This window comes from Pelecanus crispus, chromosome 4 (assembly GCF_030463565.1).
Source record: "Pelecanus crispus isolate bPelCri1 chromosome 4, bPelCri1.pri, whole genome shotgun sequence".
In the NCBI taxonomy this organism is placed as follows: Eukaryota; Metazoa; Chordata; class Aves; order Pelecaniformes; family Pelecanidae; genus Pelecanus; species Pelecanus crispus.
In genome coordinates, this window is record NC_134646.1 from 37,200,412 (window position 1) to 37,225,470 (window position 25,059).

General features: G+C 39.2%; 1 protein-coding gene across 4 annotated transcripts in view; it reads right to left on the reverse strand.

Moving 5' to 3' along the window:
• Positions 1–669: 669 nt before the first annotated feature.
• FBXW7 (F-box and WD repeat domain containing 7) overlaps positions 670–25,059 on the reverse strand; it is a 108,422-nt gene continuing 84,032 nt past the window's right edge. For all 4 annotated transcript variants that reach the window (XM_075709278.1, XM_075709277.1, XM_075709279.1 and 1 more), the window contains 8 exons: positions 19,727–19,861; positions 15,146–15,269; positions 13,117–13,253; positions 11,315–11,428; positions 8,029–8,210; positions 6,737–6,962; positions 1,957–2,167; positions 670–938 (listed from right to left, as the gene is read on the reverse strand). In XM_075709278.1, the coding sequence (XP_075565393.1) occupies positions 670–938; positions 1,957–2,167; positions 6,737–6,962; positions 8,029–8,210; positions 11,315–11,428; positions 13,117–13,253; positions 15,146–15,269; positions 19,727–19,861 (1,398 nt within the window). The remainder of the gene's footprint in view (positions 939–1,956; positions 2,168–6,736; positions 6,963–8,028; positions 8,211–11,314; positions 11,429–13,116; positions 13,254–15,145; positions 15,270–19,726; positions 19,862–25,059) is intronic.

Consider the following 25,059-nt stretch of genomic DNA (forward strand, 5'->3'; position numbering starts at 1 on the left):
AAACTGTACAAAACAATTCACAGTAATATTTTAGCTTTTCCACACCAGGAATGGACTCTTTGTTTTTTGTTTGTTTTTTTTTTCATTGCAGATGCTCTCTAGTTTTTGAAAGTCAACCAGTGACTGCTCGTAGAGGTTGGAAGGGACCGCTGGAGGTTGTCCGGTCCAACCCCCTGCTCAGAGCGGGGCTAAGGGAGAGCGCGTTGCTCGGAGGGGCTGCCGGAACCCAGGGGCGCCGAGCAGGCTCACCTGTGCAGCTTCTTTCAAGATCTTTGTGGTAAAATAACCTGTTAACAAGAACTGTAACAATTTTTTTTTTTTTTTCCACCTCCAAATTGCTCAAGGAGCAGTTGGAGGAAAGTAAAGAAATAATTGCACCTGGTTTCATTTTGAAAGTCGTATTTTTGCAAAGCTGCCCCGGTCAAAAGTGTAGCCTTTTTATGTGACGAGACGGCAAATGCCTCTCTTGTCAGTTATAGTTTGTCATCTTTGTCTTCTCCTTCGTAGTCTGTAGGTCTTTAGGATCTGTTGCCCCAAGCCAACATCCTGCACCACCAAGGACAAGGGATTTTTTTTCCTTTTTCTTTTTTTTCTTTTTTCTTTTTTTTTTCAGGGGGAGGGAAAGGAGAACATCGTCTACACATTTGGACAAATTCATCTTTCTGCCCTTCACTTCATATCCACGTCAAAGTCCAACACCAGCAGCTTTGTTTCCTCAGTCCCGTTGCGGCTCCCAACCGCACACACTAGCTTTGTGTTAGAAGCTCTGATCCGCCACACGACGCCTCCGCTTCCCCCGCTCTCCAATGTGACTAGATTTCGGATAAATTCACCCGTTTTCAAGTCCCAAAGTTTTACAGTCCCATCATCTGAGCTGGTAATTACAAAGTTCTTGTTGAACTGTAAACAGGTCACAGCACTCTGATGCTTGTTGGGACCTGTAACAGTAAACCAAAGCATTTTTAGTTGTAATTAGAAAGCAATGTCAGACAGCGCTGCGTATAAAATAAATACCTAGCTATTTGCATACAGCTTTTTCTACCTAAATGCATTAACTCAGTTTTTGTGCATTAAAAGGTACAGAAGCCTTGCTGCGCTTTTAAAAAGTGAGTGCAGGTATAGAAAAATCCCCCGGTATTTCCCTCTTTGTTACAGTGATCTCGTTTCGCTGTACACAAACAGTAGGGCAAGTGTGCACTTGGACATTCATGAAAATGAACTTAACCTTCCAGAATGAGGTGACCACTGAAAGCGTTTGTCTCCAAGTCCCTTTGAAGTGTTATTATAAGATTACTCTATCAGTAAATATTGAGTTATACCTTGACATATAAATATATACTGTTACAACAGCAGAGTTTGCTTTATAGTGAAATTTAATTTTCTGCTCCAGCCAGCGATGCTGCATATGATATATGGGAATGATGTAAGACCTTTTTTGTGGGGGGAAACAGAACAATGCGTTTGTGTGCACGACGCCTCAGTGGCAACTGTCAGAATGGAAATGGAAATCTTCCTTCTTACTGAAAGAAAGAAAACATCTTCCACTCATTTCTCTTGATTTATTGCAACAGACAGTGTACTTTGCCTCCTGATCCAATTAATCAGTGGGCTTTGAAACATCCAAGTGACCCCTAAATAAATACGTTGACTGGCTGTTTTGAGATGTCATTTCCTACATATTTCTGTGGCTTATTAGGCTAATATACCCGTAGCAAATTGCTATCAGTCCAGACCATCTGCCTTTCATAATAGGCAAGTGATTTGAATAGATTAGATTAAATACATTTTGTTCTTCTAATTCAGAGAAAGATCATACAGCTGTCATCAGGAAAATATTTAAGTTGTAAGTGGTCCGCGCTTGGTTCTTTGTATGCAATTTTTGAAGTTTTTTATATAGAATCTGCAATGTAGATTACTGCAGGCAGCTTGATGTACATGAAGGTAGTTTAAGCTCACCTTGCAATGTCTGTAAACATTGTCCTGTTTTAATGTCCCAGATTTTGACTGTAGAGTCGGCATTCCCAGACACGAGTATATTGTCCTTGAGTTCCATTCCACTTGTGAGAGACTGGTGGCCTGTTAGCGTGTGAATGCAGTTGCCTGTCTCCACATCCCAAACTCGGATGGAAGTGTCAAGAGATCCACTCACCACATGGATACCATCAAACTACAAGAAAGGTAAATCTATTACAAACAATTACATTAGGATCTTGCAATGCTCTGTATGGAGAAGGCTATTAAGCATTTAATTCACTAAATGCGACATTAGATACTATATATATATATTTGGAAGCTGCATTACAGAATAATAATCCAGTCTAAGTAGAGATGGCCACGTTTGATATCAGAGCAGGTGATTCACGGTCAGTGTAATTTCCTGTTGTAGACCTGGTCTATGAGGTACGTGGTTCAAGGAGGAAGACTCTGAACTATTGGTCTTTCAAATGTAATACAACTCTTAAACACAACAGAATCCTGACTATACTGCAGGGTGCAACAGTAAGAGAATGTTCTTTTCCTAATGAAGATGTTAACAAGCCAAACCTGCTTTTCATGAGTGAGAGGGACCTGAAGCTGGAGAAGGGTAACAACATTAATCCAGAATCATCTATACTGAAGCCAAAACACAGGAAAATGGAAGCGATGTAATTGAAAAATGCTGGGTTTAGCTATTTTATAATCATAATTGTGTGCAGTGAGGAACTTTTTAACTTCCTAGTTATTGTTGGGAAAGGTATACAGGCTAACACAGATGTCCAAATTCTTGGATTTTCTGGTCTTATGTTACATATAAAATAAAAATATGGAGAACACGAACATGGAGAGAAATCAGCTAAGAGATGAGACACTTCTGACCAAGAGGACTGAACATGTGAGAATGCAGAGGTGGAAAGTAACTTGAGAGATAGTGACAACGACATAGGAGTCCAGAATTCTCAAAAAAAAAAAAAAAGCAGTAGAATAAAACCAGGGGGCTTCAAGGAGGAATACTTCAATTGAGACTTCCTTCCCATGAGGTTTTTATGTATCTATTCTCTAAGGGGAAGAAGAGTTCAGGAGAGTTGGCACTTTCTTAAAGACACAAACTATCCTTGTGTGAAGGAAAGATACAAAGTGTAGTAAATTACCAAGACCGACTTGGCTAAAGCACAAGGAGTTGTAGAAAAAGTAGAAACTAGATCAATAGATGTGTTTAAAAGAGCACACTGGGACAGAATCGGAAAGGCAGGACACAAACCAAGATAAAACTACCAAGAGATGTTAAGGATGATAAAACACTATTCCAGGGGGTGGGGGGACCGAAAAAAAAAAACCAAACCCCAAACAAGAGTAAGGCAAAAAAAAAAGCAGCTCATTTATGCTCAGTGGGACGGAAACACCACGTGAGGCCAGCTATTTAACTTTTTTTTGCTTCAGTCCTCAGCCATCTGAGTGTAGGCTCACAGCACTAACACCACTGACAACTGAGTACAAGCTTTTGCTAGAACGGGGGGGGAAAAACCACATAAGGCAAGTTGTTTTAAGACAATCTCAGAGACATCTGCTGCTATCTTTGAGAACCCATGGAAGACAGACAAGGTTTCAGATGGTAAATACAATTCCCTTCTTTACTGATAGGAGATGATGATGGGAGATGGGGAATTATGGATCGGTCAGCCTAAGTTCAATTTCCAGAAGGAACAAACAAATAATCAAGCTGGTTGTAAGCCCTTAGCCATGCGCTAAGTAGCAGCAAACAGATTTGTGGGAAAATCATCTTAGCCAATATGATTTTTTTTCTGTGACAGAGTAAAAAGCCGTGTGAAACAGCAGATGTCTTGGTTGTATTTTCACAAAGAGGGAGGCAAATTTCACACAGGGATATTATCTATCCCATTCAGAACTTTGTTCACAGCATGGTTGTAGGTATCAGAAAGAGTTCCGGGGCGGGAGGGGTGTGTGGGTCTGGCATTTAGTATTTTCATTAGGATTTGGGTGACATTTGAAATGGTAGAACTGACCCAAAGCAAAAAGTGTAAAAGTCGAGAGAAAGTTGTGAAGATCTGAGCTGGGCAGCGAACAAATGCAGGTACAGCTGCAGCCTGGGGGAAGGAAGGCTGGGCAGGAGTCTTTGTTACAGCTAGGGCAACCCAGCACGACTTGTCCATGTGGACTGACTGGTATCTCGTAACGGTGAGGAAAGAACCCAGTTAAGGGAACTCAACTATCTGAGAGTGCTTCTTTTTTATAAAACCTGCAGAAAACTAACATTGTAGATCTCTATGACCAAACACGGTTGAGCATGGCACCTAGGTTCAAAAGAATGTAGACAGAGACTGGCACACACAGACCACTTATCTGCTGGTGAAAACATACTAAAGAAACCCACTCTGGTATCTGACATAGGGGTAAGGTATATAGAATCATAGAATCATTTAGGTTGGAAAAGACCTTTAAGATCATCCAGTCCAACCATGATCATCCAGTCCAACCATTATATAAGGCATTGTAAAATAACTTTTCACTTCTAGTAGGCATTGACAAGACTTTGACTGGAATTTTGCATCCTGTTTTGGGCACCCTGCTTTCAGAAGAGGATGTGAACTAATTTGAGTTCCAATAAAAGGACGAGGAGTGCTAAATAGCCCAGCAGACATTGGGTAGAAACACTACAGAACGTTTTTCTTTCCTAACGGAACTAAACCGGACTGATGTAACAAATTTTGAGTTCTTTTCCCCCCTTTCCTGCAAATTAATTGTATTCCATGTATGTAAGGTATTCAGAAAGAAAGCTTCAAGGCTGGGCATCAAGAAAAACTTTACTCTGAGACTGCTATAGTCAGACAATGGTTATGATCGCTGGTTGAGCTGGTATCAGTGAACCCTGAGAATCTGTGGATTACTTCAAAGGCAGCTAACAAAAAGTAAGAAAACGTAACATGGTCAGTAGTCTTCAACTGCTGAATAAGAATCTCCGGAAAATGTTAGGGGGTCTACAAATGGGGAAATACTGAGGTAAAACAGAACCCGCCATGGAGATGACAGGCTGATTATTCTATTTATGGGAGTTCTGCCATTCGGGGCTATTTCAGGCCAAGGGCAGGAGCTCCCCATGCAATTTTAAAGAATCTTTCTGTCCTAAAACTGTAAGCACCTGTAGCCTCCTGCCTCCCCGAGATTTGGTTTAGAATACCAAGTTCCATTTACAGGGTGTAAATAGAATCATAGAATCATAGAATCATAGAATCATCTAGGTTGGAAAAGACCTTTAAGATCATCCAGTCCAACCATTAACCTACACTACCAAGCCCACTCTAGACTAATCAAGGGTAGACCAGACTAAACCATATCCCGAAGTGCCACATCTACCCGTTTTTTAAACGCCTCCAGGGATGGGGTATCGGTGTGTAACATAATATGTAACAATAGTATCGGTGTGTAACATAACCCAATTATTTGATCCATTATTACTACAGTATCAGAGCAAGACATGAATATTCATAGGCCAAACAAGAGCCACTGGTGAAGATAAGGCAGAATAACATACACTGTTCCTAAACTGCTCTTGATGAAATACAACCTCCAGAATATTTTTAAGAGATAGGTAGGTAGTACAGCATTTTTAACTTGTTTCCTGCTTGTCTGGAGAATCCCCCTCAGCATATGAATATAAGAGAAGAACTGGAGATTTCTGATAAATTTTACTACATATTTTGGGAAAGGAAACCAATTGGGCATTTTGCTCATATTTAGTCTATTATGGTGAGAGATACCTTATGATGAAAGCATTTATGAAAAACGTCTCTAGCGCTGAGCTTTGCTTTCTGAGCCACACACCAGAGTGGTTACATGCTGAATGCAATTTCCCAATTTTGAACTGTCTTTGTTAATTTGTTTTTCAAGTCCTGCCAGATTGTGGTGAGAACAGGCACAAGCATGAAATTAATTTATTTCGCCGTTCAACGCCTGGAAGTGATGCTTTGACTCTATGAATGAACAAGATGATCTTTTGGGTCGGTAATGGTAAGAAGAGCCTACCTGAGGTCTATGTATATCTGCCAGCATAGTTCTGATGAGCAGTCAGGTGACTGGTAGGCAACAGAGCCATGCTGCAGAGTGGTACCGTAATAACCTGCATCTACAATGACACGTCTCTGTTGGCAAAGCCTCACAGTTGTAGATCTGGCCTCTACTCAGAGAAGAGGAACTAGAAGGCCGGAGATTTACATTGGGGCATTAAAATTTTAGGTTCAGCCTCACTACAAATTACAATTTGGAACTGGAAGATGGGACTACAAAATACATATAAACAGTTCTGCGTAATTCAGAATGATAATCCAGGGTTTTTTTTAGCGCATTTTCAATTACTGGATCATCTGATTTATTTAAAATAGAAACATCAGAATTTCTTCGGGGAAACCAAAACCATAGCTCCCAAACACATGCAAGATTTAAAAAAAAACCCAACCAAACAATGCAACAACCCAGAAAACTACTTAACTTGCTGGTATAGAGATTTGGGCTTTACTGTACTGGGTGCTTTAAAAAACCAAGCTCCTCTAAAAAAATCTCAGTCTCTAAATTAAGACAACATGTAACTAATGTAACAAAATGAAAGAGGGAAAGTACCACCGATGCCTCTATCTTCTTGCGGCCTGTATAATTTTGGAGCAGGCACCCACAATTTAATAAAGTGAAATAAACTGACTTTAAATGTTACTTAAGGAAACTAAAGCAGCAGATGAAAATCACATACCTGTAACGAGTAGACTCTGTTAGTATGCCCTTGCAGCGTGTGCAGACAGGTCTCTGTCTCCGGATCCCACACTTTGACCATAAAATCATATGCACCACTTACAACCCTTCTGCCATCATACTGAACGCACCGAACTGCAGCTACGTGGCCCATCAGAACGTGTAAACACTGGCCCGTCTCTATGTCCCAAACTCTCAGGGTAGCATCTCGAGAACCACTGACCACTCTGGAGGAACAAGAAAACCCCTCCTGTACTTAGCATCGGACAGAAAAGTTTTAAAACCATTAGACTTGGGTATAAATCAGTTACGAGTTTTAACTTGGGACGTTAGATAGCATTATTCCACTAGCCACCAAAGATCTGGTTTGGCATGACATTTCATTACGGTCGCAAATGTCTTGAGTGTTCTTCTTCCTTGCTCTACTCACCTTCTCAGGCTCTGTCTATTTGATATAATTAGCACTCAGTATTTAAACAGGCACTTCATTTGTGGACAACAAAACGATGCCATGAGAAACGATGGGGACTGATGTCTCTATCTGTGAAAGCTTACGAATACGCTGAGCTCAAGCCAGTGCTGTGAGCATTCTGTTTTAATGACTCAGTTAACTAATTATAACAATTAAACAAAGAAGATCTTTAGATGTTTTAGTAAAGTAACAGTTATTCTGCTCGATTTTTTCAGTTTAGACTTTTAAAAGCTTCTTTAGGCAAGAACAGAAATGGGAAGGAATTAGCATTAATGGAATTGATAAAGAAAAACCTCATCATTCTTCAAAAAAGAAGAAATGCAACCAGCAGGCACTCTGTCCAGCTCCATACCACAGCCAAGTAAAAGAACTTTACCAATGTTCGTTGAATCAAGACGTGGTTTACTATTGCAGAAATTATGATGCAGTTAAAATTTTAATAAAATACTGCAGTGACGATACTTAAAAAGTCATTCTGTAAAATGAGAAGAAGTTTATAGCATTGACAAAAGGGAGAAATTATTCAGAGTGTGGGAGACTGGATCACAGCATAACAAAGAATTAGCTTTGAAATAATGTCGAATGTGACTTTATAAAGTACATGACTCAATTTTCTGTTCTTTAATTAGTACTCTTATGCTTTTGCTGCTATTAATCATCTCCTCCCTTGTGTTGATTTACGTAGTTTAGTGTGAATGCTTTGCCTGGTTTGTATTTCACTCCATGTCGGATGAGGTACCCAAGTTGAACAGGCATCTTCTGAGAACGCAAGTGTGTATTAACAAGCCAACCCGTGGCTCTAGCTTTGGACAAAGCCTTACCTTTTCTCATGGAGATGCATGCAACGCACGGTGGAGGTGTGTCCGTACAAGGTGTGTATGCATTCTCCAGTCTCAGCGTTCCAGACTTTCAACGTTCGGTCTGTAGAGCCACTGATGATGATATTGTCCCTCATCTGTGATGACCAGACTCCGCCTGTGTGCCCAACCAGTGTTCTCAAACACTGAAAAGAGATATTTTGCTTGGTTACCCTTTTGACAGAGCTGAACGGAAACTTAAGAAAAAGTAATCTAGGAGGTAACAGTAGTCTCTCATAGCAAGAGCCAGAAGACCCCTGGAGGGTGCTTTGTGATTGAACTAAAAAAAAAAAAAAATCCCACCTTTTAGAAAATACTCATCAAACTTCTCTCTCCATTGTCAGTACTTCAACAAACTGTAAATAATTTTCCCTATAATCTTCCCCTTGATAAACTAAACTGTCTTTCCAAATTTCCCAATACAGGGCATGTTTTGCAGCCTTGAGTCATTTTCCTGGCATTTTCCTGAGTCACTCCAGTTAGAACTGGAGAAAGCATTCACTTAGTAGTTTTACCACCAATCTAGAAACCATATACTCTTATTTTACTTTTCTGTTTCTTTATCCAAGAAACATCATGTTCTGTAAGCCAGCTACAGCACCAATACTGCAAAATCACGTTTCAAACCTTTTTTCAGACTTTGCGGTTGCCCAGGAGAGAAGCCCACGCTATGTAAGCACAGCCTACCTTCTTTGACCGCAAATGTACAACATGATTTCTCACCGTGTCGAGACAGTGTTTGCTCACACCTACTTCTATAAAACCTCCGTTGCTCTGGAACAATGACTTGTCTCTGTCTCTCAGCCTGTATTCCTTACAAGTAACTACTATATATGCTTTCTCATCAGGCAGCAGTAAGTGCTAATTAGCACAGACAAGAAGAGAGCCTTGCAAGACCCCTCTAGAAAGATACTCCATGAAGACTCTGCATTTACGTTAACAACATGATCTCTATAATTACCCACTTTCTAACCCATTTAAATACGTGCCATGTTGATTTTTGCATTGCTCTATTTTCTTCACTCGTGTCATGGGGATATGGTCTTGCAGTGCACGTAGCCATCTATTTTTGCACTATTATTTTTATCAAACCTGTAACTGCCCGAGAAAAGAGGTCAAGAGAGTTTGATGATCTCTTTTTCCATAATCTAATGCTAAGTGGCATTAATTGCCGTGGCCTTCCTTTAACTGTTAGTTGACTCTTCTTGTAGTAGTCCAGTATTTTTTATCTGACATAATATATCCCAAATACCCAGTCTTTCAGTTTACTCCATTTGAACAGACACATTTTAACTTCCTGGCCATCCTCTGGACCTTCTCCTTGTGCTCATACCTTTTGAAAAAACCACCAGTTTTACCCCACAGGTTACTTCAGGAAAAAAAAATCATCAAATACAGATATCTATCTGGATCAGCTGCAGTAAGAAAAACCATAACTTTGGTAGTTGTTGTTTAACATCCTTGTGAGTTTCTGCTGAAATGAAGTGTTCTATTATCACTGCATGATGTACTTCCATCATCACATGAATTTTCTCCCCAAATAAATATTTTTTTTCTGCATCAGTGATAGTATACTAATTTCTGTTGTTAATATCCTGTTCTTTCTAACATCCTTCAAAATGCCTTGCTTTTTTGCCATACATAGATTTCCTGTTAACATTTTTTACCAGTCTTCTGCAATTCCTGGCTCCTAGCTTAATTCACTGCTATCAAATCCATCTTTTTCAGTTCATAGCTGTTATTCACTGTTACAGTTCCTGGTTTTTTTTTTTAATTTCAACCGCTTTGCTCGTGTTTTAAGAAATCATCCTTCTAAAGCAGTAAGAACACAGAATCCTTATTTTGGGCTTTACATCTGTCAAGGGAATTATTTAGTCATGTTCATTTGTGCAAACCAACCTTTAGGGTTTTTTATTTTATTAATTCTTCAGCATCACTAAGCATGAGGGCTGATACAGCACTCTTCCACCTTTCATATACAATTTCTGGCTTTTAAAGGTTTGGGATAAATAGTCACACCAGGATTTGTAATTACTTCCAAAAAATTACTGAACGGGAATTGTTAAGTCATGCTACTATGATCAATTTTATATATTGAAAGGAACGCTTTGTTTTTGAGAAGGTGGGATGTACAAAGGAAGTATTATTCATTTGAGTTTAGGCTGCCCTTTTCAATTAAAAAATGTAAATTTCAATATGGGTTCCTTCATTAGACAGTTTGTTGTAGGGAAGCCAACAGGCAGGGTGAGGCTGCCTGTTGCTTTTAATTTTATTCTTCCCCACAGTAGTATTTACAGTCCCGTCAAGGATCCTCTAGGCATGCAAAGACAAATGCTTAAAACATTCAGCTTCAACATTATAAAGCGGATACCTTTTACATCTTAAACGTGTTATCCTCAGTAGCTGTCCTGGTGTTCACGTAACTGTATCATTAAAACAAAGCTAAGTACATACAATACTAGTCTAGAAGGAAAAAGTACTGCTTCCCTGAGGCCTTGTCTGTATCCTTGGAGCATGGTCAGTCAGTCACCTTAAAACAAAAAATTGGTGTGCTGAGTAGCTGTGATGTTCTCACACGAGTGAAATGTTCAGTACTGTCTTTTTGATTGCACATACTGTTTTGCTTCTCTAAGCCAGAATTAAATTATTGAAGCTTATTAAATTCCTGCCTGAGCTGGATCTAATTTAATAGGAAATATTTAAACCTAAAGCAAGTTACTACTTTTTTTTTTTTTTTTTTTTTGGTGGCTCAGCAATATAGTAGCTTAGAAAGAAAAACAAACTCTGTATTTGAAATGAGAGCCAGTAAAATGAACACCCTGTTTCAATAACTTGAAAACAACAGAAAGAATGCTAGCAGGCAAGTGAGAAAGGGAGATCCAGAAGAGTAAAAGCTGGCTAAATTAAGCTTTAAGGAAGATAAAGTAACGTATCTGTCCAAATTCTTTAGAATCCATGTCACAAATGACTCCACAAGAATAGAAGAATTGCCAAGAGAACCAGGATATATGCCAATGGTAACAGGCGCAGCATTGCAATTTCACATCAAGGTGACTTTTTTTTCAGCTAGAATAGTTTCTGTGTAGGAAACGATGACCCAAATGTTTACCGGTACTTTTTCCAATTCTTGCACCAGACGGCCCTAGAGACCACCCTGCAGCACGGTCTGATGGCACAGCAGCATTTTTGACATAACAGCGCTCTACCTGTAGCTCAGTTCCTACGGAATTCAGCAAAATAACCGACTTACCTTGCCTGTAACCGCGGACCACACTTTCAGTGTGTTGTCATCGGAGCCGCTCACTATTCGGTTCCCGCAGAACTGAAGGCATGTGATCACATGGTCATCGTGGCCTTTGAGCACCTGACGATAAAGAACATAAAAAACATACGGTCACAATTGAACGCGGGAGATTAGAGAGAAGCAGGAGAAACAAAGTGCTCTTCTGATTTATAAATTATAAAACGCTGGAGTTGCTTCAATAATAATAAGGCCCCTTAATCCCGTGTGTCACGTCTAATTTACCGCCAGCTGGGACCAAAGAAGGTATTTTCCTTCTTCCGTGGAGCGATACTGCATTGCTTAGCAAGCACACTACAGTTATTGTAAGCCTCTGAAAGTACCAGGAAAAATCACTACTGAAAGTAGGCTGAATTAGTAACTGGACATTGCTCAATTCCTCTGGAGTTATTCCACCTCTTTGTTTTTCAGTTGAGTTGCTTTCACCTTTTAAGAGTTGTTTCAATCTTGAACAAAAAGGATGGGGTCATATTATTTGCCACATATTTGTACTTTGGTGGTCAAGGCTGACTATTACCCGCCCCCCGCTTACCAGCCAAGCATTGTAATCTATTAAATGCCAGGCAGCACCGAACTAAAAAGCTAGAAAACTGTTAACTCAATTAAATACAAACAAAAGCCATAATTTAATGCGCTAGAAATGTGGATTGGAATGTTGCTTTACAGAGGTGGGATTTTCAATGGTTGATTTGGGAAAAACGGCAATTCAGTATCTTTTACTGCAATACAGAAAAAAAACCCTTATCAGAATGCATAGGATGAGGAGTTTATTATTTAAGATATCTAAACACTTTTCAAGATGTTCACTGAAATGAAATGGGCATTTGGATAATGCCTGAGGCTGTAATTTTAATAATAATTCCAAGATAACTTGATGTGGTGTATCAGGGCAAGAAATACAGAGCTGTTGCCAGAGATGTACATAAGTCACGGCCAAATAAACAGCAGGATATAGCCATAGGTTTTCCACAGGAATTTTTTTGTTCTTACTTTTTATTATTTTGTTTTACAATAATCAAGAAAACAGGCAAATTGCCTTCAAACCTTAAAAGGCTATAAATATTGTTTTTCTTTATGTTTCTGACTGCACGTTCAATACCAGGGTTGATTAGACGGTTGCTATTTTATTCTACAAAAGGTTCGAAGTATTGCTTCATATCTTCATATTGGAAAAGATGTAATGGTAACATATCAATGTCATTAAAAAATTTTAATATTTTAAGAAAGAAAAAAAATCTTAACACAGAATGAAGTTACTGTCTTGTGCTGCTTAATTTAGAAGAATATGTATAAAAATAAAGCATGAAATGATCACAGAATAGTTCTGGAGTATTTTTATGTTGCAACATGGCCCAGCTCTACAAATATATACACATATATATGTGTATTTATGTATCTTTTATATGTGTATGTTTAATTTTAAGTATTTCCAATTGAGTTTCTGAGATGATTTGTCTCAAAGAGACTGGCATATTTATAGGAATTCACGGAACTGTACAGACATTTTTAGAACAGCAGTGAAAGAATTCTGCTGTAGGAAGAATCGCATTTTCATTTGCTAATATGGTGCTCAGAAATTAATTTAAACCCAGGGTAAGCTAAAATACAAGGTGGGTTTCTTTTTTTGTAACAATACGTTGCTTTTTGTGCATGGATAGTCTGGCTTGTCCAATAAAAAAAACCCCAAACAACCAACCTACGAGTTGTTCCTGCTTTGTTCATGGCACCACGCACATAGCTCAGAAACTTACCTTAGGTGATTTAAGTTCTCCTCGCCGCCAGTTGGTATCAATCCTGTGTTGTCTAATGTAGGCGCTTTTCCACGGACTGTGTATAAAGCCTGGTTTTATTACTTTCCTCCTCTTGATATGTAATGGTTCATCAATCCCTAAAATGAATTTTTAAAAAAGGGGGGGAGGGGAAGAGATGAGGCCACCCCAAATAAAAAAGCTTCTCTCCCTCCCAAACCTTTACAGTGACCTCTGACATTAAATACTGCATTGACGTAACCACCTCCCGCATGCCAATATTTGCACTGTGTGTCAGTGACACCGCCCTGCTCCTCAGCTCTTTATACCACATCTTCCCTTGTCATTTAAGCATAATCATTACCGTAATCATGGCTGAAAAAGCTCTAGTTCATCATTCTTTGCTGGCAACCTACTAGCTCATTCTGAATCCCCCTTTCCGAGGCAATGTAGCAGAGTATTGCCTTTTTCAAATGGATATTGTCCAAAAAACTCCATAACCACTCGTACGCTTGTTTTGGAACCCTTCAAGAAGTAAACCTTTGTTGTCTGCAGTCCTCCTCTCTGGTCACCTGTCTTTGTTACCTTTAAGGTCACTGTGACTCTTGATATTAGTGAGCTTCTAATTCTTCTCTTGATTCAAAAGGCTGTGTGCTTTTGGCATTGTCCTCTCCTGCTTGGAATTTAGGTATAGCTATGCCCTTTCCAAACTGACACTTAAGCGACAGTGCTTTGTTTTAGCCTTGCTACTATAGAGATTTTTTTTTTTTTTAAATAATTCCCTCAGCCATCTCTCTTTTCTATGCAGCTCCTCTCTCCACCGCATCTCATTACCAGCAAGAGTCTTGCCTCTTGCCAGTACGTGGATTTCACTCTTCTGCTTTTAGCCCCTTCTCTGGTGTCTCTATCTGCAAGTCTTGAATTAACTGCTCCTTTGTTTTACTGAGCACCTCACTAAGCCTAAGCAGGCTGCAGTACTGTTTTGTTTGTCTCTGCTCTCATACCTGGCCGTATTTATTTTCACTTCTAAGCTCACAAATGTAGGCTCATTCCCCTCTCAGCCTTCTTTTTTCTCATTCTGTCCTCTTAATGCATTTTCACTGAAATTTGTAAGAAAGAGGAGAATCTTTAGAGAAAGTTGAAGAGGTTAGACACCTGGTTTCCACTGCAAAAGAACACTAGTTAATTTAGGTGCCTTTATAAATAGCCAGCTACATTCACTTCGTCATGTTTTGTAAAGCCTCTGCATGGACCTCATACAAGTTTTCGTCTCCATACTCTGAGGCAGCCTGGACAGGTCCCTGTGTTTGCCTGTGTCCAAGAGGGATACTGCTCTGAGAGCACATGCATGTGCTCTGCCCCCCAGAACAGACTCCTTGTTCATATCATTCTCCTTAAAAATAAAAACTTAACATTCTTCATGTGCTCAAATATGTGGCTACTTCCCTGGGAGCCTTTTTTTGCCCATTCATATTACTGCTTGAACCACCGTATCTTCTTTATGTGGCACGAGCAGGTAATATCCATGTGGCTTATGGATTGCATGTCCCTCTCTAAGCAATCAAGTTAGCACCTTCTCCCCATACCGCGTGCCATTTTTCTGTTAATTTTCCTACAAATGACATGAAATTACAGCATCCCTTCTGCCCGACTGCTGGAACAGTTTTTCCTCCATGTTATTTACAAATTCAAGACTATACTCCTATCATTTTTACATCTCAGCTCTTTCTTGCTTTGGTTGTATTTTGAATAAAAATACTCCTTAAAAAGCAAAAATAATTGTATCTTAAAAACATACACCTGGTATACTTTATAAATAGCATGTTCAAACTTAGCTCTAGTACTCCATGGATTATTTCTGCTTCTTACTTTCAACAGAGATACATGCCACATAGCTCAAAGCGTCACTAGCAGCAAATCTGAAGTCACCTGAATTGCCTTCATAAAACTTTAAGGTTATTATGTAAACGAACTGCACTTTTTACAACAGCAACACTTTGACCATTACATCCATCTTTCTGCTCAGCCTTACCCTCCTCTTTGCATTTCTCTCTCCAGAGAAGATTATCTTCAGCCAGAATTCTCCAGTAACGGCATGTCTGGGCTGCCTGCAGAAGGTCCCTGGGTTCCAGGAATGACAGCACGTACAGTGCCAGCTGTAAAAAAGAAAAAGAAAGTGTATTTTCTGCATTGCCTTTGAAAGGAAAAGTGAAGTAACTCGAAGTGTTATTACACATCAGGGTCTGAAATACAGAAAAATTAAACAATAAATTATTAAACGATCTCACAAACTTAACAGAGCTACAGTTTATTCCAGTGGGCACATGAAAGTGTAACAATCATCTTAAGTAACTAAATCCATACACATCACATGAGAAATGATTCCTGTATTTGCAAGAGGGTACATGTCAGCTGAAATCACTATTGTCTTTTTTAAAATGTAATCCACATGACTTTGAACCATTAACAGAATTATTCATTATTAATTATGTCTACGTTATTGTAGCTAACAAGTATACCAAAGGTTATTTTGAGAGTTTAACTAGAAAATACAACACTCACCCTGTGAGCAAATGGAAAAGCATGTTGTCATGAGTAACATCACTTGGTAAGCCTGAATCCAGAAAAACTGCATGCTACATGCGCTTGAGTTCAAAAGCACTCTGCAGCTGTAGGGAACTCTGCAGCATACGTATCGCTCCTTTGCTGATTAGAATGCAAACACACTCCTAAGTGGTGTTACAGGAGTTTTACGGCGTGGGATGCAGGAGGATTGAAATATGTAACTTTGATACTCTACGCAGTATGTTACCAAAAAACATATGGGAAATCCCAGTAAGCACCAGAAGATAAACACAAGATGAACTTTTCCATGTGACAAAACTCAGGTTATTGGGAGAATTCAGACCTCAGTTGACTGAGCTAAGCCATATAATGACCACGATAAAAGCCCCGAAATCTCCACAAATATCTTCAGATGTACTAAAATCTTAAGCAGGGACAGAGGCATCTACAACACAATCCAAAATACAGGAACAGCTATCCTTAAGTGTACGATGACCAAGTACAGCTTTTCTACTTGACAGCAACAATGCATCTCCCCAGTCATGGAAAATAGAAGTATAAGAGGCAGGAAAGTCCCTTCCATGGCTAAAAGCTCTGCACAAAGAACAATATTGATAAAAAGTGATGCAGAAAACTACTCACACGCTGAAACAGTGAGGTCTTTGTCAGTAACGAATAGCATGCAAAAGTTGTCAGGGAAATCAGATCATCCACTTTTACTTCTGCTTCACGTATCTTTTTGTGTTTAGGATTTTTTATTTAATTTTTAGCGGGAGTTATGATGTATATAAATAGAATCTGCCCTTCAAAGCAGCACAGACTGAAATTCAGTAAGGAAGTCATAACCATAGGCTGTTGACCTCAGCAGATTTTTGGCCTTACTATGTGAGAAACGTTTACTTTCAGTAATCTAGACCAGCCAGCGACTGAGCAGGAAATAAAAATTCAGTACACCAGAACTGTTTGCATTTTGACTGCACACACACCTTGTTTGCAAGTCATCACCCACAGCTCACGTTGAGCACGTAGGCCTCCACATTTGAGGGACCTGTGTCTTAAGTTATGCATTAGATCCCGTATGCACCCCAGGCCATAAAGCCAAGGGATCTTCCTTCTGTCCCTAGTCAGGGAGTCAGCATTTAGGATCTGGTGCAAGGCGCTCTGCTACAAGAGCGACAGCTGTACCTGTCCTTTTAGACTTTCTGTCTTAATTCCCAGTATGTAAAAGAAGTGCTGTTTCCTAACACACATCACATAGTCCTGCATGTGGCAAGACTCAAAACATGAAAGAGATCCTTTCCATTTTTGCTGGATGTTCCTTAACGGACAGCAGAGTTTGTTTAAATATCTCCTGTCCTATCCCTACAGATATGGACGCTTGCTAAGATGGTGTTAATTAAAACCTGCAGGCCAACTGATTCTAAACCAGGTCACGTATGGGTGACATTTATTTTAGACTATATTTATCTAAATAGTCTTCAAGGGTCAGCACAGCCCACAGTTGACTTTAAGATTAGCAGTGCATAAAAGATGACGTCCCTTTGTCTCAGCTCATGGATCTAGTTATAAGAAAACTTCAGGTAGCGAAGATCTGACCTTTGACTCAACTGTGGCTACTCTCCACCGTAGTGTTAATAATACCCAATAATAAGCAGTCTCTCGCGTTTTTCTTCGCTTACACTCAAGGCACCAAACAAATGTCTTTGGCTGATTTCAGCAAAACTCCTAATCTGTTGGTTTCTAGACCTGGTTTTCACAAACAAGTAATTTCAATAATTATTTCTAAAGTCTCAGCAAGAAAATAGGAGTATCCATTTCAGATTAATTGTTTGACTGCATGTTTCCTCAGGAGGAAAGCAAACATTTTCTTTGTTATTCAGCTATTCAGTTACTGTCTTTGCATTGCTGAAAAGGTTTTTGAAGAAAAGCCCTTCTGTCCAAATCATCTTCTCGTTCTGGTTAGGTAATAAAATCACTGCATTGCATCCAACAGCACTGGAGATAACTATCGATGATAATGCAGAGCGACAACTCAGGAGAGCGTGTTTTCACAGGATGCTGGCTTCGATAGGCAAGCCTGTTCGCAGAACTACTGACCCTAACAACCTATTTTTGCCCCCACAGCTCAGTTCATCACCCCCTACTGCAGCTGGCGTAAGCAGCTGGGGACAGCATCACTTAGGAGAGCTGGGTGAAGAATGATCTTCAAAAAGGAGAGGAGATGGTGGAGTTAGCTCGATGGGTTTTTTTGTTTAACTCTGTTCCTTTTGGTGACAGTGACTGGGGGTTAGGAAGCTAAAATTATTTAAGCCAGCTTCACTGGTGAAGTCAGCCTTTCATGAAGCCAAGCACTTGACAATATTCTGGTTTCAAGAGGCAAGAACAAACACTAAAAATAAATTAAACAAATTAAACACAAGTAGCTTACAATGGAGTCAAGAAACATAAATGAGAAAGAAAGTTTTACAGCTAAATAGCATATCTTTTCTGTGAAGAAATTGCTAAAACTGAAATAACAACACGATCATTAGTTACAGCACAACTAGATCACTGGTTGTACTGGAATTACTTCTGCCACTAAATCACGCAAAGGCAACTGAGCTGTGAGTTACTGTTATCAATTCTGTATTAAATTTCCAGATTTAATAGGTGTAGAAGTGGCAAAGTATCTTCTGTCTTCTCAAACGATAAAGTTTTGCTGCCTTCCTCCGCCTCTGAACTAAGGCTGCCTTGGGCAGCTTCTCCAGAAACACGACAACCGTGCAGAGGTCTTACTATCTCCTCTCCCAGTGTCCTTTCCACTTATGAAGAAGGCTGCCATAGGAAGTGCTCCTGAAAATACTAATCTCATGTCGTGCGTACTAAGTTAATACTCGTTACATAAATTGCTTCCAACCCTTACAAATGCTAACCACCAAGGGAAGGCTGCGACGCTTCCCGACTCGTGAAGATATGACAGTATATAAAAGCGAAGAAGGGTCTTGTACATCTAAGTATTAAAAAATAGGATATACTCCAGAAAAAATGCAAAGAAACGGAGATACAGAACAGTCTTCAGGTAGTAAGACCACGTGAAACACAGCAACCAAATACTAGCACCAGAATTATCTTTTAAGAACTTGCTTTGTAATGCGTTAGTAACTGAAGATTTACGAAGACTTCAGCCCTCACGAAAATTTTCACATGGAAAACCCAACATGCGGTACATCTGGCAAAAGAAAACAGACTTCCTCCCCACTCCAAATAACAAACCAATTTCCAATTCCCTAACATCAATCAAGGTCATTTCCAAATGAACTAAAAAATACATTCATTTAATAATTGCAGCAAACCGGGTTTGTAATCCTTCATATCCACCCTCATGTTCTAGTTGTGTGGACATCAAGAATTACTATTCTGTGGACAGCATTTAGTTACAAACGCTGGAAAGTGCATAGGCTGAAATCTAAATCTTAGTTTCGCTTTAACCTTATACAACATGATCTGATTTGCAGTAAAGGATTTACTGTACGATACCTGCTTAATTAGGGTTTGGCTTTATCCTTAGTGGAAGTGCTTTTGTGGGTTTACTTTTGGTTTTTTTGGTAGAGATTTTAGGGCTCAGTTTGTTTAAAATAAATTCAAAGATAGTATTTACAAAACCCCCACCACGTAAGCATTAAACAACAATGCTTATTCTTACACAATACCATGCAGAAAGGTCTTGCATCCAGAAGAAATTTTTGTGTGTGCATGCCCTAACAGACTTAGTTTTCAAAAAAAAAAGGCACAATCAGCCCAATTAAGATACAGAGATATTTTTAAAGCTAATGGGATTTTGTTTAAAGGAGTTACCCGTATTTCCAGGTATCTAAATGCCTATCAAGAGATAAATGCATGTTAATCTGAAATTACACTAGCCATGTTACAGCAGTGTACCAAATTGTGGACCTCTCACATCAGTTTACATCACTAGGTTGGCAAAACTGAATGCCATAATTAGCATGGAAGTTTTTAAAAGGTGGCAACTGATGCACTGCATAGTCCAGTATTAACCTGTATTTCTCACCTCTTTTGGGAGCAAGGAAATGAAGTCTCTTTGAAACTGGGGCTCTATCACTTGCATCATGTGTTTTACTTGTGTTGGTTCACAACTATCAATCAGTTCATCTAAAGCAAGTAATTTCTCTGGTCCACTCCAGCTCTGCAAGAAAAAAAAAAAAGAAACAGAAGCTTAGTTTAATACACTAGTTTGGTTTATATTAGTAAGTGCCATTGCTTTGCCCATAAGGCAAGTTGAGTTTCCTTGTTGAACTATATACAAGCATATAAAGAGCATAAAAAAAGAGGCAGCAAGATAAAGGCTCATGTTAATTACACAAAAATGAAAACTTAATCAACGCAAAATATTGAAAATTACTACATTGATTCATAAGAAAGGATTTGTTATACACACACATACAGATTAGCAATTAAATAGATAATAATATTTAATAATAATAATTAAATTAATTAAGCTTCTTTTGAAGTTCATGAAATCTACGCACACATTCCTGACAACGAAGGGGTTGCAACAGAACTCTCTGTCTCTCTCCATTGTGCATTCAAGTGAGATGATAACTTTTAACCTGTATGTTTCATCTGGTAGACCAAAAACTCTAAATGAAACGAGAGGAAAGGAAAGAAAGAAACTTTTTCTAAAAGTACATTAGCTTGCTGCCTGCTTATTACTATGGTGTGTCCCTAAGTGACAATGCTGTAATTTCAGAATCCTGGCTATAAACCAACGTATATTTTGTAAGTACCAATTTACACTTGAATAAACAGGGAATTTTGATTGGTAATTTTCTTACTTCACATTTTTACTAATGGGCACCATAAAATTTGAAGATTTTAATAAGGCACTCATCTGAGAGCATAGCAGATTAGCAGCATCATTTGTAGGAAAAAATTAATAACTGAATATACTGCACATCTGAAAAGCATGTCTTAAACTCATCTGTGCTCATCAAAGAGTTTTGATTTGTTATGTGAAAACAATTTGAAGAAAAAAATAATTTCTAGAGGAAAAAACAACAGCCACCGCTAACTGATTTAGCAACAGAATTAGAGCATGAATAAAGCCTTAGAGAGGAGAGAAAATGAGACACCACGGTTTTTGAGAGCAGATTCACATTCATATTCTTGAACGTCTTCTAGAGTGACATTTACAAGTAAATTAGCACAGACAAATGATATTACAGTTATGGTAAGAGGCTAACTGAAATTAAAAAAAAAAAAAAAAAGGCAAGATACCTTACAATTAAGATTTCTGTATTAATCTGCCATATATCTCAGGACCTTTATTACTCAAGTTCTAAATCTCTGTTCTCTGGATTTGATTCTGACAATTAACTCCAGTCTCCGCAATACTACAATGTTTGTATATTGTGAGGTTTCTGCAGAACAATGAGGCAAGTGAAGGAGAAGGTAGAATTTCTGAAAGCGAACGCAAAGCAGATAAATGCCCAGGCTTTACTTGATGTAGAAGGATCAGCATCTTGCATCATTTCTTCCTAATTAAAATGTCAGAACACTTCGCACTGTCAAGAGAAGTCTCATTTACCCACATGATGACCCACCTGACTTTCAGGTGACCCCGTCCCATCAGGGCAGCGCAAGCCCCTTCGAGCTGCCTTCACGACAGAGCACGCACCTGCCGGGACGGTTGTGAGGAAGCCGGCGGCGCGTAGCAGCTTGTTCACCCTGGTTATGTGCTTTTGCTCTACAGCAAACGCGTGGCAGATACTGGACAGCCTACCCTAACAGAGGAGGGGAAGGAAGTTCCTATGACCCAAGCCTTTCCACACACTGTTGGCAACTGGTAAGATGCTCTAAGCTGGTAAGAAAATATTCCCCATCCATGTGTGTGTATGTAGATTGTCACCATATGAGATGAGGGTTTCCGTGTCTCATATCCAATACCTCAGAATATGAAAAGGAAACAAGAATGTCTCAGCGTAAATTGCAGCGGTGCTGTTACAAACAGGTTTTATTACAGATTTCTTTCAATGGAAACGTTTGCATCACAGGGCAGTTCTCCGTAACTCATGCACTGAAGAACCGTTTATCTCACCAACTTTCCAACTGCTGGTTTCATTAACCCAGAGCTTAGCTGGTGTTAGGTACAAACGTTTGCAATCTTTAATCTCATCTGTCAGCCGTGTTTGAATTTAGGAGAATTAAAGAAAGGGAAAGTAATACTTGTACTACTTCCTTACAATATAAATTTCCAAGGTCAGTCTACCCTTAATTTATAAGCAGCTACATTTATTACATCAGAACAACTCAACCTGAAGAGCATTGCTTTTTGCTGTGGCAAACATTGCTAGCAGTTATGAACATGTTATTAATAATTTCACTGTACACTATCTTAATCTGTAACTCTCTTACACTTAGACATTTTTGGTTTTAAAATATAATACAGATCCCCATAAAAGGGAAAAGATTCAAGATTGGGAAACAGATGCTAATGAATAAAAGCAGTGCCCTCTTTCATCTGTCCATTCATCATTAGGGGATGGCTACAGGCAGCTTCCTAAGGCTCTTTATAAGCAATCAGCTGCTACAGAATGTTTTCTCTAGGACATTGTCCCCTTAGTCTTTCACTTAAGCAAACAAACCTCCAGCTACAGTCAGTAAGGGGTCTCTGAGGGAAACGTTTGGCATGGAAAACTGGGATGAAGCCTTGCCAGATGAACACAACTGTTAGCATTAATGAAGGCAAGACTAGTAAATTACTGTGTCTGGGCCCCACAGCTTGATCCGTTTGCAAAAAAATTGCATGTAGCACATCGAGCAGAGAGGGTAAGAAGTAAGTTTGTGGCTTTGATGAGAAACAACAGTGAATGTCACAGAAGGGGGAAAAAAAAGTAAATGTGTGCCAAACAGTTTGCAAAGTTTCAAACATTGTACATGATGAGAGACTTCTGAGACATGTGATTTGAGTGTCCAGATACCTTGGATTTCTATCAGGTGATTCCCTTTCAAATTGAAGATCCTTGTAAGAATATACTTCATCTTTAAAATGCATTTGTTCAATTGGTTTTCCTTGTCTTCAAAACTTAAGTTTAATTTTAATGTAAAATTAAAATAAAGCTTTTCTTATTAGCACGGGTTCCCCTAGAAGAGGTAACTCCAGGATTCATTCACATACCTCTTGGAAAGCCAGCAGGGACTACCGATACTGCTCTTTGAATGACTTGAGATTCCTAAACAAACATCCCCGCTCTTTCCTCCCATTTCCTCAGGGAGGTGTTAATTTGTCAGCCAAGGCCTTTTGGCTGGTTCATACCGATTCCTCATCCAGTAATGCAGTTCCTGCAACCACGGCACTACCTACATTGAAAACTATCCCTTCTTTTTCCCCTTTGCTATTAGGTGTAAATATCTTTCTTTTTCAGGCATGCAGAACAGCTTTATAATCAATATAAATGACATCTTTGCTGCTTCTACAACTTCCACCTCATCCCTCCTGTCTGACCTGCCATCTATCCTTTTATCATCTTCTGTTTCTGCACCTCTACTCTTCCATGGTCTATGTTTTTCTGTCGCACACCTCTCATCTGCTAGCTCCAATTTGTACAATTAGTTTGTAGCAATTACATCCTTTTTCTATGATCAGTATATTTAGGACACCTATTTTAAAGGGTTTAATTTCAGGGTGCTGCTCTCTGTTACTGAGTTCTGTTAATGGAGGTCTGTCGCTACAGAGACCTGCAGGAAGGGCTCTTCTGGAGCCTGCTTCTGTCTGTCTCTTGGATCAGTTACCAAGAGCCCTGCCATCCTCCACCTCAAAGGTATCTCAGTCGGGATAAAAATAGCACATAAGCAAAATCCACTGAAAGAAACACCGTCTACATCAGCAAGTAGTTTGTCACAACAGGAGGGGTTCGGGAGCAGCTGGCGCTGAAGCCCCCACATGTACCCATCTCTAAGACCTAGTCTGGTCTCCGGGGCTGGACATCTGCACCGCACGTGACGTGAACCTGCCTAGGAGAGCAGTGACTGGGTCAGACCCTTACGTCCCTGCAACAGGGTGGACAACGAAGAGTTTCTTCTGAAAGGAGTCTAGTTTGTATGTATCGAAACTGCCCTGAGACCCAAACCTTTGGGACATAAGCAGGGATGATCAGGAGATCTACTTTAAGTCTGCGCTAGTCCTCTGAAACAAGCTGGTAATGGTGATGTAGCCAACAGGGGTATGTAGTTGTAGTGCAGATCTCTCCCATTCTGTGCGTAGGGGTTGTACAGACACACCAAACCCTCAACCTAGTCCCACAAGATACAGAGCAGAAAATGCTGCAGTCCTGGTTATGATACAATCTTTACCGCCTGCTTCACGGAAGAGGTGGACTACTCAGTCATATATTTATGCATTCATGAGCGTCTTCGGAAGAATAAGGAATGGAGAATGGTAAGTAATTTGAATTTAGGTGGCTTAGCCAACTCTTTATGTAAAAGCAAGGAACAGTACTCTTGCCAGCCAGAAATGACAGAAGCATTTTGGACACTATCTAAACTGCTGCAAAAAAATGCTTCCAATTTTAGGTAAAATGATAGCATTCACTAGTTACTCAAAGTGATTGCCTATGCGTACTCTGTACAGAACAACTTTTAACATCAACATTCCAAGGAAATGCAAATTTTTTATCACACTACTTAAATAAAACCCAACACTGTAAGTATGTGAAGTAGAAAGAATGAAAAGAGAAAGAGAGAACTTAATAATTTTTAAAGCAGTACCATGTCTGACTGAACTGAGCATGCACCTGATTTTTCTTTTTCCTTATGGCAAGCAATTTGGTGACTTAAAAAATACATCCTGCTTCAAATAAAATAAAATTTCTCGTAAAAGAAAAAATCTTGTAAAGATACACTTGGGCACTGAGTTTTAAAAATCTTATAGTGGGTATTAAAAAGACCTGAAGCCAAGAGCCACTGCAAAACAGAAAAAAATAAATAGCCCTTCAAGAAATTAAATGGTTTGAACCTATTAAAATGCTTTTCTATTTTTCTTTCCAGACTAACACTTCATTTAAATCAATATACATCTTCATTTTTGAAGAAAGTGCAACTACACTTCCAACCGTTTCTCCTTTCTGCGTTAGTTTTTTGTCACTTTCAAAATGAAAGGCTGAGATCAACTATAAAACATAACAGCAGCAATAACATATAAAAAATAAATTAAAAAAAACCCCTTAAAGGCCATCTTAAGTTTTCTTACTATTTGAAGAGTGGTCTTGCCTTATAATTTGAAAAGATAATACAGGAGAACAACGGAAGGCCAATGTACAGGTGAGAGACCTCAAAATAACCGAGTATCACTTGTTACTGCCAGCTTCTGTGCCAAAGGACAGTTCT